Consider the following 17,220-nt stretch of genomic DNA (forward strand, 5'->3'; position numbering starts at 1 on the left):
AAATACTCAGAAGGGTCTCTACTGAGTAAATATGTGTCGTTGGAGGGGGATTGTGTTGTACATACCCATCAGTTTTCTGTCTGCAACACAATGTGTTTTCCATGTACAGTCTATTACAGTGTATTGTATTAGAGGTTATAGAGGCGGTGGAGGGAGAAGCCAGCAGCAGGCCATGAGAGACAGTCCCACTCCAAAACAACCATAATTGGTTAGTAGAGACCAAATTATCATTTATTTTTTCAAAGAGAATTGCAATGCTGTGGAAAAACAGTTGTACTGCACTAGAGTGCAAAAAAAAAAAATCGATATTCCCAAAATTTGTCTTTGCAGGGGGGGAACTCTTATTGTGAAGGGGGTAAATCCGAGATCGTGATGTTAGCATAATATTCTGCTGCTAGGAGAACGGTAATAAACAGCACGGTGTTGTTGTTGTTGTTGTGTGGTGCCGCTGCAGGTCTGGCCAGCTTGATGTCCCTCTACTGGTAGGGCTGGCATCATTCCTATTGGCTCAGCAGTGGCTCTAAACAACAGACACTTGCATTGTGTTATCCAAATAGCACAGTCCTATTTATGTTTCTGTAACAGATGTTGGGTAACTGTACTGATGTGTTGATATTATGGGTAACAGCTCAACTGGTGACAGAAAAGCTCTGATCCAAACTGTACTGATGTGTTGATGTTCTGGGTAACAGCTCAGCTGGTGACAGAAAAGCTCTGATCCAAACTGTACTGATGTGTTGATGTTCTGGGTAACAGCTCAACTGGTGACAGATCTCCGATCCAAACTAGAGACAACTGAAACACAACGGGACGAGAACTTCCTGTTCCGTTGTTGCTACGCAACAGCCTGTCAACAACAGAGCTAGCTGCTAGCCGCTAGGTGAACATGTCGTCGGGTTACTCGGCTAACCAGGTAAAAAAAACATTCATTAAATAAAAATACACTTTTTGTTTTATTTGGTTTCTTTGTTATTGTGTAGAGCAGTAAACATGTGCTGTTGTTGTGTGTTTTAGTATGAAAATGCGTTCAACTCGCAGAAACTGCAAAATTGGACCGTGCCAAAGCATTTCAAGGAGGTAACGTACAGTACCGAGCTAACGTTAAGTGTTTGTGAATTGTGCCAGACAAATATGCAAATAGTGTTACTTTCTCTCCATGAGTTGAACTTAGTTGAAATCAACTGTGTTTGTGTGTGTGTGTGTGTGTGTGTGTGTGTATGTATGTGTGTGTGTAGAGGCCCTCAGCAGCACAGGGTCACACCATCTTCATTGCCAGTGACCTTGGACATCTCCTACCAGGAGTGAAGGCTAAGGTTAGTGAACAACACGCACGCACGCACACACACGCACACACACACTGAGACCTGTATATGCATGTATATCTATGTGCTTATGGATGTCTGTCTGTGCTTAATTATGTGTGTGTGTGTAGCGTGGCAGTGCGTGGCCAGATTTTAAGGGGACATGGGAGCTGCCTGCTCGTCTCCCTCCTGCCTCCATCAACCCCACGGCCCGCTCTGAGGAGGGCAGACAGCGTCTCACACACACATACACACACTCCGGACATGGCATCCACACACACAGGGCTGCCAAAACCACCACCGCTCCAGCTGCAGACGGCCAGACGGAAGGGGATCAGGTTAGACACTCATCTCTCTTCTCTTCTCCTTTATGCTGTCCTCTCCTCACTCCTCTCCTGTCCTTTATGCTCTCCTCTCCTTTATGCTCGCCTCTCCTCTCTTCTCCTTTATGCTCTTCTCTCCTCTCCTCTCTTCTTCCCTGCTCTCTCCTCTACTTTATGCTCTCCTCTCCTTTATGTTCTCCTCTCTTCTCCTTTATGCTCTTCTCTCCTCACTCCTCTCCTGTCCTTTATGCTCTCCTCTCCTCTCTTCTCCCCTGCTCTCTCCTCTACTTTATGCTCTCCTCTCCTCTCCTCTGCTCTCTCCTCTCCTTTATGCTCGCCTCTCTTCTCCTTTATGCTCTCCTCTCCTCTCTTCTCCTTTATGCTCTCCTCTCCTCTCTTCTCCTTTATGCTCTTCTCTCCTCTCCTCTCCTCTCTCCTCTACTTTATGCTCTCCTCTCCTTTATGTTCTCCTCTCTTCTTAATGATCTCTCCTCTTTTCTCCCCTATCCTCTCTCCTCCTCTCCCCTATCCTCGCTCCTCCTCCCCCCCCTCTCTTCTCCTTTATGCTCTCACCTACTCTTCTTTCTCTTCTCATCTCTTCTCTTTTCTTCTCCCTCATTCTCTTTGTTCAACATACAGATCTGCAATGCCCCAACCTCAGAGAGACCAGTCACAGGAGAAAGACCAGTCACCGGGCAATCGGGTCGTGGGGAGAGACCTTTGACTCAAGCCTCAGAGCGAGAGAGAGCAGTCTCTCACCCTGACATACAGCAAGAGGAGAGAGCAGCCACTAGAGGGAACACCTCAGCTGGAGAGAGAAGAGCCACTAGAGGGAACATCTCAGCTGGAGAGAGAACAGTTAGCCAGGGAGAGAGAGAACAATCTTCAGCTGCCCAAGAGAATCACACACAGGTTGACTAGTAAACATATCTACCTCATCTCTCTTTCTCTCTCCATCTTTCTCTCTCTTTCTCTCTCCATCTTTCTCTCTCTTTCTCTCTCCATCTTTCTCTCGAGCAGTCTCACACCCAGAATATATTTTGTTTCCTGATGTACTGAGTGCTGTTAGTTTACTGATGTACACTAACAAAATCATACAACATTAAAACTCTGTAAAAAACATTTCCTGTGCGTGTGTCAGGGTCAGTTGTGTTGGAGGAAAACAGTAAAAGTATTTGCATAGATTTTCATTTTTTTATATAAATACAAATTTGGGGTCAGACAGGCAGACAGACAGACAGACAGACAGACAGACAGGCAGACAGACAGGCAGACAACCCTTGATTTCCCCTGATATAGCCAGTGGCGATTTTAGCATGTAAATCTTGTTGGGGGGAAAAAAAAAAAGTGGGATGCATGCCAGCAAAGCCACAACACTAAACAATACATTAATTGCACTATAACAGGCTGACTACACCGCTCTTGTCGCGTACGCCAGCGTTGCAAAATAAATGTAAACATACATGTTATTCAATTATTGCACCCACACTGCTCGTGTGCGCCAACGAGTGTCTGCGTTGCCGAGGGCTAAAATAGAAGTCAGTTCTATTTCTGACCCAGATCGCGCTGCAAGTCCTGCCTCTCCCATCTCTTCATTGGTTTATAGAAGCAGGTACCCACGTGCCATCTCCTCATTGGTTTATAGAAGCAGGTACCCACGTGCCATCTCCTCATTGGTTTATAGAAGCAGGTACCCACGTGCCATCTCCTCATTGGTTTATAGAAGCAGGTACCCACGTGCCATCTCCTCATTGGTTTATAGGAGCAGGTACCCACGTGCCATCTCCTCATTGGTTTATAGGAGCAGGTACCCACGTTCCATCTCCTCATTGGTTATACCCACGTGGGTGACTGAAAGACGAACGAGGTCAGTGGCGGTAATGCACCTAATTTATGAAAGTTGCCAATCGCAATATAAAGTTAAGAGAAGAAAAAGCCTGGAAGGAAGAGAGATGACTAGAAACGATTTGGTTGACCGTTTTATGTGTGGATTAATTGGCGGAGTAGAGGACCTTGTGCATTTCAGGTAAAATAACAACTCAACGTTTATATCCCAGGACAACTTAGCTAGCAACAGAAAGCTAGCTCTATAGGACAAATTAGCTAGCAAGTGCAAGCTAGCTAGCTAAATTGCCATAAAGGTTTAATGCTTTTTGACCTGTCCCCAAATTAATGTAATTGGTTCAGAGTTTGTTTTGATATTTTAACCTGCGTGTCGTGATGGCGTTTGGTGTAGGGGGGACAAAATGCATTTATGCACGATGGCGCACGCGCGCAGCCGGTTTGGGTTCCGTGTAATGGTGACAAACGGTGCCCACAAACTGTTAGGGCCCACATAAAGCTGTCCCAACAGAAGTCCCAACACCTTACCACTGCTACACCTGGCTATCAGCAGAGCCTTGTCTGGCAGCAAAACAGTTCATTCAGCCTCTACTGCCTTTAAAAAAGCATGGCTGACTTGCTTTAAAAAATGTGGTTTCTACTGACAATTGAGATGTACAAACTATGGCATAAGGGGACGACAAGCGGATAAGAGGCAATCCGTAATTTCGATTAAGACATTAATGAGCGAGCTAGGACGGACGTAGTCAATAACTATTTGTTCCGCACTTTTGAAATGTACAGCAACAGAATTCAGAACATGGGCCGTTCTTACAGTGATCTCCCTGTACACCAAGTCAGAACCGTAGGATAAATAAAGGGGGCATATAAACGGACAATGAAAGCTCTTACAATATTCGATGATGAAATTGATCTAAAACAGGTTATAGGCTACATGTGCACCACCAAGTCAGAACAGTAGGATACATTAAGAGGGGTAAATAGACCAAATTATTAGGGTGAGGCACATGGGCTACTAACAGCTTACTACACAACACACTTAGTATTACTTTCTTAGCTACAGTATACATATCTCCCTGGAATATTACATCATTCATGCAGCAGCATAAAATACATTTTTGGACTCACCTTGTTATGCATATCAGCATCATCACAACATATCAGCATCATCACAACATATCAGCATCATCACAACATATCAGCATCATCACAACAGCAGCATCATCACAACAGCAGCATCATCACAACATATCAGCATCATCACATCATATCAGCATCATCACAACAGCAGCATCATCACAACATATCAGCATCATCACAACAGCAGCATCATCACAACATATCAGCATCATCACAACAGCAGCATCATCACAACATATCAGCATCGTCACAACATATCAGCATCATCACAACATATCAGCATCATCACAACATATCAGCATCATCACAACAGCAGCATCATCACAACATATCAGCATCATCACAACAGCAGCATCATCACAACAGCAGCTTCATCACAGCAGCAGCATCATCACAACAGCAGCATCATCACAACATACCAGCATCATCACAACATATCAGCATCATCACAACATATCAGCATCATCACAACATATCACCATCATCACAACATATCAGCATCATCACAACAGCAGCATCATCACAACATACCAGCATCATCACAACATATCAGTATCATCACAACATATCAGCATCATCACAACAGCAGCATCATCACAACATATCAGCATCATCACAACATATCAGCATCATCACAACATATCAGCATCATCACAACAGCAGCATCATCATCACAACAGCAACGTCATCACAGCAGCAGCATCATCACAACAGCAGCATCATCACAACATAGCAGCGCTAGTAGTAGAGACATGCTAGTAGTAGAGACATGCTAGTATAACATCAGTCAAATATAGTAGTAGAGACATGCTAGTATAACATCAGTAGAATATAGTAGTAGAGACGTGCTAGTAGTAGAGACATGCTAGTAGTAGAGACATGCCAGTATAACATTAGTAGAATATAGTAGTAGAGACATGCTAGTAGTAGAGACATGCTAGTAGTAGAGACATGCTAGTATAACATCAGTCAAATATAGTAGTAGAGACATGCTAGTATAACATCAGTCAAATATAGTAGTAGAGACATGCTAGTAGTAGAGACATGCTAGTATAACATCAGTCAAATATAGTAGTAGAGACATGCTAGTAGTAGAGACATGCTAGTAGTAGAGACATGCTAGTATAACATCAGTCAAATATAGTAGTAGAGACATGCTAGTATAACATCAGTCAAATATAGTAGTAGAGACATGCTAGTAGTAGACATGCTAGTATAACATCAGTCAAATATAGTAGTAGAGACATGCTAGTAGTAGAGACATGCTAGTATAACATCCGTAAAATATAGTAGTAGAGACATGCTAGTATAACATCAGTAAATATAGTAGTAGAGACATGCTAGTAGTAGAGACATGCTAGTATAACATCAGTCAAATATAGTAGTAGAGACATGCTAGTAGTAGAGACATGCTAGTATAACATCAGTAGAATATAGTAGTAGAGACATGCCAGTATAACATCAGTAAATATAGTAGTAGAGACGTGCTAGTAGTAGAGACATGCCAGTATAACATCAGTAAATATAGTAGTAGAGACATGTTAGTAGTAGAGACATGCTAGTATAACATCAGTAGAATATAGTAGTAGAGATGTGCTAGTATAACATCAGTCAAATATAGTAGTAGAGACATGCTAGTAGTAGAGACATGCTAGTATAACATCAGTAGAATATAGTAGTAGAGACATGCTAGTAGTAGAGACGTGCCAGTATAACATCAGTCAAATATAGTAGTAGAGACATGCTAGTAGTAGAGACATGCCAGTATAACATCAGTAGAATATAGTAGTAGAGACATGCTAGTAGTAGAGACATGCTAGTATAACATCAGTAGAATATAGTAGTAGAGACATGCTAGTAGTAGAGACGTGCTAGTATAACATCAGTAGAATATAGTAGTAGAGACATGCTAGTATAACATCAGTAGAATATAGTAGTAGAGACGTGCTAGTATAACATCAGTAGAATATAGTAGTAGAGACATGCTAGTAGTAGAGACATGCTAGTAGTAGAGACATGCTAGTAGTAGAGACATGCCAGTATAACATCAGTCAAATATAGTAGTAGAGACGTGCTAGTAGTAGAGACATGCCAGTATAACATCAGTAGAATATAGTAGTAGAGACATGCTAGTAGTAGAGACATGCCAGTATAACATCAGTCAAATATAGTAGTAGAGACATGCTAGTAGTAGAGACATGCTAGTATAACATCAGTAGAATATAGTAGTAGAGACATGCTAGTAGTAGAGACATGCTAGTAGTAGAGACATGCCAGTATAACATCAGTCAAATATAGTAGTAGAGACATGCTAGTAGTAGAGACATGCTAGTATAACATCAGTAGAATATAGTAGTAGAGACATGCTAGTAGTAGAGACATGCTAGTAGTAGAGACATGCCAGTATAACATCAGTCAAATATAGTAGTAGAGACATGCTAGTAGTAGAGACATGCTAGTATAACATCAGTAAAATATAGTAGTAGAGACATGCTAGTAGTAGAGACATGCCAGTATAACATCAGTCAAATATAGTAGTAGAGACATGCTAGTATAACATCAGTAAAATATAGTAGTAGAGACATGCTAGAAGTAGAGACATGCTAGTATAACATCAGTCAAATATAGTAGTAGAGACATGCTAGTAGTAGAGACATGCTAGTATAACATCAGTAGAATATAGTAGTAGAGACATGCTAGTAGTAGAGACATGCTAGTAGTAGAGACATGCCAGTATAACATCAGTCAAATATAGTAGTAGAGACATGCTAGTAGTAGAGACATGCTAGTATAACATCAGTAAAATATAGTAGTAGAGACATGCTAGTAGTAGAGACATGCCAGTATAACATCAGTCAAATATAGTAGTAGAGACATGCTAGTATAACATCAGTAAAATATAGTAGTAGAGACATGCTAGAAGTAGAGACATGCTAGTATAACATCAGTAAAATATAGTAGTAGAGACATGCTAGTATTAGAGACATGCTAGTATAACATCAGTAAAATATAGTAGTAGAGACATGCTAGTAGTAGAGACATGCTAGTATAACATCAGTAAAATATAGTAGTAGAGACATGCTAGTAGTAGAGACATGCTAGTATAACATCAGTAAAATATAGTAGTAGAGACATGCTAGTAGTAGAGACATGCTAGTATAACATCAGTAAAATAGTCTCTGTTGTCAGTAAGCCATGGTGTCCCAGCAGAGGTCTGTGTAAAACATGGAAAGGGTTTTATACTCATAATAAACTGTTATATCTCTGGCCTGTTATACACACTGGACTTTACCCCCGGCTATCGATACCTGTCTCTCAACCACACACACGCTGAACAACACACACACACACACACACACACACACACACACACACACACACACACACACACACACACACACACTGAACAACACACACACACGCACACACTGAACAACACACACACACACACTGAACAACACACACACGCACACACTGAACAACACACACACACGCTGACCAACACACACACACACACTGAACAACACACACAATTACAATGTCCAGCTCTCACATTTCACAGACCTCAGTCCTGATGACCGCATGAGTGTGTGTGTGTGTGTGTGTGTGTGTGTGTGTGTGTGTGTGTGTGTGTCACATTCACCGAATACAACAGGTGTAGACCATATAACTCTTATGTTTCTTTAAACTGCCTTGTTGGTTAAGGGCTTGTCGGTAGCATTTCACGGGACGCCGGGTGGCGCACTTAGAGTAGAAAATTAAATAGCAACAATAAAATAACAGTAAGGATGCTATATACAGAAGTCTGGAAGGACCGACGCCGGAGATGAGAAGCAGGTACGGGGAGTCAACATTTAATCAGGAAACAGACAAAGACCAATACAAGAACAACGTAAGCACACGGGTAAAAAACAACATATGACAATCAATGCAGAAGCAGGGAACAGAGCGGTGAAACCAGACAGATATAGGGGAGGTAATGACGGAGATGATAGAGTCCAGGTGAGTCCAATAATCACTCATGCGCGTGACGGGGGGAAGGCAAGTGTGTGTAATGATAATGGCAGGAGTGCGCAATGCTGGGGAGCCTGGCACCCTCGAGTGCCAGGGGGGAAGAGCGGGAGCAGGCGTGACAGTACCCCCCCCCCCCTTTAGGTGCGCCACCCGGCATCCCACCTGAGCGAGCCTGACAAGCCGGCCGAGGCACAGGTGCTGGACAAGCCGGCTGGGCGTGAGAGCCTGTCGATCCCGCTGAGGCGTGAGAGCCTGTCGATCCCGCTGAGGCGTGAGAGCCTGTCGATCCCGCTGAGGCGTGAGAGCCTGTCGATCCCGCTGAGGCGTGAGAGCCTGTCGATCCCGCTGAGGCGTGGGAGCCCGATGATCCGGAGGAGGCGTGAGAGCCTGACGAGCCATCTGGGCGTAAAACCCTGATGATCTGGCTGAGGCCGGGCGTGGGATGGGCGCTTTCCGAGCCAACCGGGGTAAGAAACCTCTCGAGCCAGCTAGGGCGTGACAACCCGACGAGCTGGCTTAGGCACTCCTGGTTCCATCGGTGTCGGGCCCCGGACCCGACGTCACCACCACCCGGAACGTCAGCACTCCCCGATTCGTATGATGGCTCCTGCATTCTGTAAAGACCGATTCTGGAGATGAGGAGCAGGTACGTGGAGTTGAATATTTAATGAGGAACAGACAGGTAACAGGACAGGAACAGGGTCAGCACAAAGGTAAACAAGGACATCATTAGAAGGACGGATGAATCCTGCAGCTAGGGAGTCCCCAATGTAGATCTCCATGGCCTTGGTCTCTGGTCCCGACAGATAGTACAGTCGGGATAGCCCGTCCCGCTCTCTAACGTTCATGGGAATGGAGAGGGGATGCCCAGCTCGGAAGCCAGGGTAGAGTCCAAAAAGCTCTCATCGGCCCCAGAGTCGATGAGGACCCTGGTTTCCCCACAGCAGAAGGGCATGAAATGGAGTGCGAGTAAGGGAAGCTGAAAAGTTCTCCATATAGCCCACTAGAGTACTCGCTCCTACTGGTGAGCCTGATCTTTTAATGGACAAAATGACACAAAATGACCACAAGTCCCGCAATACAGGCAACTCTTAGTGTTGAGCCTGTATAGCCGTTCCGCTGGAGACAACCCAGCTCTGCCTAGTTGCATGGGCTCGGGAAATGGTGACTCGGCCGTCTTCGGCGACTCTTGGGGAACCTCGGGTAGCCTCGGGTTCTCTCGGCAACGGGGCCGTCAGGGACTCCCGGGATGTCTCGGAGGCGAGGTGGAATCCTTGGACGGGCGAGTGAAATTGGATCTCCTCTCCCTCCGTCGTTCCTGTAGTCGCCCATCAATCCTGATGGTCAAGGCGATGCGGGAATTGATCAGTAATTCCCGGGCTGCAAGCTCGTCCTTGACCTACTCCGATACTCCGTGTAGGAACATGTCGAACAGAGCTTCCTGGTTCCAGGCACTCTCAGCTGCTAATGTGCAGAAATCCACCGCATAGTCTGCCACACTGCGGGAGTCCTCCTGAAGCTGGAGTAGCTTCTGGGCAGCCTCTCTCCCGGAGAACGGGGCATCAAACACCTTCTTGACCTCTTCCACAAACTCCTCCAGTCCATCGGCCACTCAGAGTGAGCCAATCAGGACCTAGAGACTACTCTGCGCTGCCTGGTCTCCGCCAACCCCACCACCTGGAGCCAGCAGCTGGTGTGGGTCGGATACGCCCGCAACGCCCTTCCTTGCTCTGCCACGGGCTTATCTCCTTTTGAGTGTTTCCTGGGGTATCAGCCCCCGCTCTTCCCAGAGCAGGAAGTAGAGGTCAGCATACCTTCTGCCCAGATGTTTGTCCGCCACTGTCGTCGTACCTGGAGGAGAGCCCGGTCGGCCCTCCTCAAGACCACCTCCAGGTATCGACGACAAGCAGATCGCCACCGGACCCCGGTACCCCGGTATCGGCTAGGGCAGAAGGTATGGCTGTCCACCCGGGATTTGCCCCTCCGGGGTCCGTTTCCCATCTCCAAGATCATTAGCCCCTCTGCTGTTCGTCTTCTGTTGCCTCCTACCCTTCGTATATATCCTACCTTTCATGTGTCCAGAGTTAAACCCACGTCTCACAGCCCTTTGTCTCCTGTTACTGACCTCTGCCTGCCCTTGACCTGCCTTTTGCCTGTCCCTGTTTGATTCATAAACTGTTGTTACTTCGACATTGTCTGCATCTGGGTCTTACCTGAAACGTGATAGAGTCAATGTGTGGGGGCTCAGGTTAGTCAAGGTAATTGAGGTTATATGTACATGTAGGTAGGGGTAAAAGTGACTATGCGTGGATAATAGATCATAAACAGTGAGTAGCAGCAGCGTAAAAACAAAAAAAGGGGGGGGGGGTCAATGCAGATAATCCAGGTAGCCATTTGATTAGCTGTTCTGCAGTCTTATGGCTTGGGGTATGGACCTAGACTTGGCGCTCCGGTACTGCTTGCCGAGAGAACAGTCTATGACTATGGTGGCTGAAGTATTTGGTGATTTGACACCGGCTGGTATAAAGGTCCTGGATGGCAGGAAGCTTGGCACGTACGCACTACCCTCTGTAGTGCCTTCCAGTCGGAGGCCGAGCAGTTGCCATACCAGGTGGTGATACAACCAGTCAGGATGCTCTCGATGGTGCAGCTGTAGAACTTTTTTAAGATCTGAAGACCCCATGCCAAATCTTTTGAGTCTCCTGAGGGGGAATAGGCATTGTCAGACCCTCTGCACGACTGTCTTGTTGTGTTTGGACCATGATAGTTTGTTGTTGATGTGGACACCAAGGAACTTGAAGCTCTCAACAAGCCCCGTTGATGACAATGGGGGCGTGCTCGGTCCTCCTTTTCCTGTAGTCCACGATCATCTCCTTTTGTCTTGATCACGTTGAGGGAGAGGTTGTTGTCCTGGCACCACACAGCCAGGTCTCTGACCTCCCTATAGGCTGTCAGCCCCTGTGGAGAGGTTGTGATCAGGCCCAGTGATCACGTTGAGGGAGAGGTTGTTGTCCTGACACCACACAGCCAGGTCTCTGACCTCCCTATAGGCTGTCAGCCCCTGTGGAGAGGTTGTGATCAGGCCCAGTGATCACGTTGAGGGAGAGGTTGTTGTCCTGGCACCACACAGCCAGGTCTCTGACCTCCCTATAGGCTGTCAGCCCCTGTGGAGAGGTTGTGATCAGGCCCAGTGATCACGTTGAGGGAGAGGTTGTTGTCCTGGCACCACACAGCCAGGTCTCTGACCTCCCTATAGGCTGTCAGCCCCTGTGGAGAGGTTGTGATCAGGCCCAGTGATCACGTTGAGGGAGAGGTTGTTGTCCTGACACCACACAGCCAGGTCTCTGACCTCCCTATAGGCTGTCAGCCCCTGTGGAGAGGTTGTGATCAGGCCCAGTGATCACGTTGAGGGAGAGGTTGTTGTCCTGGCACCACACAGCCAGGTCTCTGACCTCCCTATAGGCTGTCAGCCCCTGTGGAGAGGTTGTGATCAGGCCCAGTGATCACGTTGAGGGAGAGGTTGTTGTCCTGGCACCACACAGCCAGGTCTCTTATTTAACCCTTTATTTAACTAGGCAAGTCAGTTAAGAACAAATTCTTATTTTCAATGACGGCCTGGGAACAGTGTGTTATAACTGCCTTGTTCAGGGGCAGAACGTCTGACTAGTTGTCTCTATAGACCTTCTCTAGTCTGACTAGTTGTCTCTATAGACCTTCTCTAGTCTGACTAGTTGTCTCTATAGACCTTCTCTAGTCTGACTAGTTGTCTCTATAGACCTTCTCTAGTCTGACTAGTTGTCTCTATAGACCTTCTCTAGTCTGACTAGTTGTCTCTATAGACCTTCTCTAGTCTGACTAGTTGTCTCTATAGACCCTGTCTAGTCTGACTAGTTGTCTCTATAGACCCTGTCTAGTCTGACTAGTTGTCTCTATAGACCTTCTCTAGTCTGACTAGTTGAGTGAACTGGGCAGTCTGGCTAGTTGAGTGAACTGGGCAGTCTGGCTAGTTGAGTGAACTGGGCAGTCTGGCAGGGGTTCCCACTGCTGAATCTAGTTGATGATCCCTCGCATGGTAAACAGTTACTTTACACACACAAACAAACAGCCTACACACACACACACACACACACACACACACACACACACACACACACACACACACACACACACACACACACACAGCCTACACACACACACACACACACACACACACAAACAGCCTACACACACAAACAGCCTACACACACACACACACACACACACACACACACACACAAACACACACACAAACAAACAGCCTACACACACACACACACACACAAACAAACAGACTACACACACAAACAAACAGCCTACACACACACACACACAAACAAACAGTCTACTCACACACACAAAAAACAGCCTACACACACACACACACACAAACAAACAGCCTACACACACACACACACACACACACACACAAACAAACAAACAAACAGACTACACACACACACACACACACACACACACACACACACACACACACACAAACAAACAGCCTACACACACACACACAAACAAACAGCCTACACACACACACACACACACACACAAACAGCCTACACACACACACACACAAACAAACAGCCTACACACACACACAGAAAGAGTATATCAAATTCCATCATCTTTATTGTTTTTACAAGAAACACATCAATGTTGCCTCTTAGGTGTCTGTGTTCAGGCTGTGTGAGTGTGTGTGTCTGTGTTCAGGCTGTGTGAGTGTGTGTTCAGGCTGTGTGAGTGTGTGTGAGTGTGTGTGTCTGTGTTCAAGCTGTGTGAGTGTGTGTGTCTGTGTTCAGGCTGTGTGAGTGTGTGTGTCTGTGTTCAGGCTGTGTGAGTGTGTGTTCAGGCTGTGTGAGTGTGTGTGAGTGTGTGTGTCTGTGTTCAGGCTGTGTGAGTGTGTGTGGTGTGTGTCTGTGTGTGTTCAGGCTGTTTGAGTGTGTGTGTGTTCATGCTGTGTGAGTGTGTGTGTTCAGGCTGTGTGTGTGTTCATGCTGTGTGTGTGTGTTCAGGCTGTGTGTGTGGACAGTGTGTGTAGGACAGTAGTGAGAACAGACAGGAATCCTCTCAGAGCTGTCTCGTCTCCTGGATGCTGTCTCATTACCACTAGCAAGCCTTCTTCCTTCTCTCCCTCTTCCTCTCCCTCCTTCTCTCCCTCCCCCTCTTTCTCTCCCTCCCCCTCTTCTTCTCTCTCTCCCTCCCCCTCTCTCTCTCCCTCTCCCTCCCCCTCTCCTTCTTCCTCCCCCTCCTTCTCTCCCTCCCCCTCTCTCTCTCCCTCCCCCTCCCCCTCTTTCTTCCCCTCCTTCTCTCCCTCCCCCTCTTCCTCTCCCTCCCCCTCCTTCTCTCCCTCCCCCTCCTTCTCTCCCTCCCCCTCCCCCTCCCCCTCTCTCTCTCCCTCCCCCTCCTTCTCTCCCTCCCCCTCTTCCTCTCCCTCCCCCTCCTTCTCTCCCTCCCCCTCTCCTCCAGTGTGTAGTAGTTCTGCCAGTATGAGTGTGTGCGGTGTCTTTGTAGAGAAGTGTGAGGTGTGTGTGTAGAGGTACACTCTCCAGGGGTGTGTGTTTGGGGGGGTGAAAGCCAGCGTCTGGATGTTGACCAGCTGTAGCGCCACCTGCAGGCTCTCCGGGGAACAGCGGGGAACAGGACACGCCACAAACACCTAGAAAATAACAAATAAATAAATAGTCACAAACACCTAGAGAAAATAGAACCAGGAACCAACTGTTACGCTCTGTGTGTAATACTAAAACACTAAAATACTAATGGAACTTCCTGTCTCTCTGTGTGTAATACTAAAACACTAAAATACTAATGGAACTTCTTGTCTCTCTGTGTGTAATACTAAAACACTAAAATACTAATGGAACTTCCTGTCTCTCTGTGTGTAATACTAAAACACTAAAATACTAATGGAACTTCTTGTCTCCCTGTGTGTAATACTAAAACACTAAAATACTAATGGAACTTCCTGTCTCTCTGTGTGTAATACTAAAACACTAAAATACTAATGGAACTTCCTGTCTCTCTGTGTAATACTAAAACAATAAAATACTAATGGAACTTCCTGTCTCTCTGTGTGTAATACTAAAACACTAAAATACTAATGGAACTTCTTGTCTCTCTGTGTGTAATACTAAAACACTAAAATACTAATGGAACTTCCTGTCTCTCTGTGTGTAATACTAAAACACTAAAATACTAATGGAACTTCCTGTCTCTCTGTGTGTAATACTAAAGCACTAAAATACTAATGGAACTTCCTGTCTCTCTGTGTGTAATACTAAAACACTAAAATACTAATGGAACTTCCTGTCTCTGTGTGTAATACTAAAGCACTAAAACACTAATGGTACTTCCTGTCTCTGTGTATAATACTAAAGCACTAAAATACTAATGGTACTTCCTGTCTCTGTGTATAATACTAAAGCACTAAAATACTAATGGAACTTCCTGTCTCTCTGTGTGTAATACTAAAACACTAAAATACTAATGGTACTTCCTGTCTCTCTGTGTGTAATACTAAAACACTAAAATACTAATGGTACTTCCTGTCTCTGTGTATAATACTAAAGCACTGTGACAGTTGATGGTACTTCCTGTCTCTCTGTGTGTGTCACTAGCAGGAGTTGCAGAGTTAGTGAGTGTTGGCCGATATTAGCTTCTGTATCGTACAACTGTTTTAATATCCTCTTTTACGCCAAATGACTGTACACACACACACACCTCCAGACACGCCCCCTTCTCCAGCTGCAGCCACAGGCGTTCAAACTCCTCAGGGATCAGAGCTGGAGACACAGACAGACTCAGAGCTCCACTACTGCAGTCTGGAGATGGCGGAGAAAGAGAGAGAGAGAGATGTTTAGGAAAAGATGACATACGCACAGCCATTGGTGGTGAATGTGAAAACATGTTTTTCCCAGCAGCAGACAGATGATCACCTGGGAGGTGGGGGTCTCCTGGTGTAGAGGTCATGGTGTTGGGGGTTAGAGTGGAGGGTTTGGGAGTGGCGGGGTCAGAGTTCCCCACAGTAGAGGCTCCGAGGGTTAGAGGCTCCAAGGTATTAAAGCTGGATGCCCATTGGCTGATGGGCTCAGGGGGCCGTCCAATCAGAGGCCCCAGAGAGGGGTCTGACCGTCGCCCACCCTGGAGGACCCGACGGACCTCCTCGATCCCACAATGCAACAGCCGGTAGTACAGCAGGGCCTGGTCACGCACACACATGTCCACTTCCTCCTCTGAAACACACAGACCAAATATATTCCTATATCAATGAGCTATGTGGTGCATGTTAAGGCTGGACGATATAAATATATCACAGAATATTTAAAAAATAAATCTGATGGCATGACGGTATTTTATTTTTGAATAATTTTTTAAAATTAATTTGCTTTATGAATAGTGAGTGATCCCAGGGTGCTTTATGGGTAGTGAGTGATCCCAGGGTGCTTTATGAGTAGTGAGTGATCCCAGGATGCTTTATGAATAGTGAGTGATCCCAGGGGGCTTTATGGGTAGTGAGTGATCCCAGGGGGCTTTATGGGTAGTGAGTGATCCCAGGGTGTCAACACATACACTGCGTGCACAATTATTAGGCAAGTGAGTTTTCTGATCTTATCATTGTTTCTAGTCACATTTTCCAACTCCAAACCATATAAACTTGAATGCTTATTGGATTTAATTATTTTCAGGTGATATGTATTTGTGTAATGAGGGAGGGTGTGGCGAAAGTGAATAACACCTTATAGGAGAGGTGTGCATAATTATTAGGCAGCCTCATTACCTCAGGTAAAATGGGCCAAAAAATACATTTAACTGACACTGAAAAGCCAAAAATGTAAAATGCCTTTCAGACGGATACGACACTCTTTAAATAGCTAAACTATTGAGGTGTGACCACCGGACATTCAAACGTTTTGTTGCGAATAATCAACTGGGGGCGCAAAAAACATATGGGGAAGAAAAGGCGTAAATTAACTGCAAAAGACTTGAGAAGAATTAAACGTCAAACTACCAGGAACCCATTATCCTCCAGTGCCACCGTATTCCAGAACTGCAACCTACCTGGAACCCATTATCCTCCAGTACCACCGTATTCCAGAACTGCAACCTACCTGGAACCCATTATCCTCCAGTGCCACCGTATTCCAGAACTGCAACCTACCAGGAACCCATTATCCTCCAGCGCCACCGTATTCCAGAACTGCAACCTACCAGGAACCCATTATCCTCCAGCGCCACCGTATTCCAGAACTGCATCCTACCTGGAGTGTTCAGAAGTACAAGTTGTCAAGTGCTCAGAGACATGGCCAAGGTCAAGAAGACTGAAACAAGACCACCACTGAATAAGATTCAACAAGTTGAAGCATCAAGATTGGGCAAAGAAATACCTGAAGACAGATTCTTTCAAAGGGTTTTATGGACAGATGAAATGAAAGTGACTCTTGATGGACCAATTGGATGGGCCCGTGGCTGGATCAGTAATGGACACAGGGCACCACTTTGAGTCAGGTGCCAGCAAGGTGAAGGAGGGGTACTGGTATGGGCTGCTATCATTG

The 17,220-nt window shown here is 45.8% G+C and overlaps 2 protein-coding genes across 2 annotated transcripts in view; one reads left to right on the forward strand and one right to left on the reverse strand.

Moving 5' to 3' along the window:
• Positions 1 to 397: 397 nt before the first annotated feature.
• Positions 398 to 2,608, forward strand: cfap126 (cilia and flagella associated protein 126). The gene is made up of 6 exons (XM_029718238.1): positions 398 to 482; positions 757 to 913; positions 1,015 to 1,077; positions 1,236 to 1,313; positions 1,433 to 1,639; positions 2,264 to 2,608. The coding sequence occupies exons 2-6, from the start codon at positions 887 to 889 to the stop codon at positions 2,543 to 2,545; spliced, it is 657 nt and encodes a 218-aa protein (XP_029574098.1). The 5' UTR covers positions 398 to 482; positions 757 to 886; the 3' UTR covers positions 2,546 to 2,608.
• Positions 2,609 to 8,757: 6,149 nt separating this feature from the next.
• Positions 8,758 to 17,220, reverse strand: part of ap4b1 (adaptor related protein complex 4 subunit beta 1) — a 33,469-nt gene continuing 25,006 nt past the window's right edge. The window contains exons 13-17 of the mRNA XM_029720340.1: positions 15,604 to 15,900; positions 15,389 to 15,489; positions 14,108 to 14,324; positions 10,024 to 10,231; positions 8,758 to 8,965 (exon numbers count right to left, since the gene is read on the reverse strand). Of these exons, the coding sequence (XP_029576200.1) occupies positions 8,758 to 8,965; positions 10,024 to 10,231; positions 14,108 to 14,324; positions 15,389 to 15,489; positions 15,604 to 15,900 (1,031 nt within the window). The remainder of the gene's footprint in view (positions 8,966 to 10,023; positions 10,232 to 14,107; positions 14,325 to 15,388; positions 15,490 to 15,603; positions 15,901 to 17,220) is intronic.

Source organism: Salmo trutta, chromosome 28 (genome assembly GCF_901001165.1).
Source record: "Salmo trutta chromosome 28, fSalTru1.1, whole genome shotgun sequence".
In the NCBI taxonomy this organism is placed as follows: Eukaryota; Metazoa; Chordata; class Actinopteri; order Salmoniformes; family Salmonidae; genus Salmo; species Salmo trutta.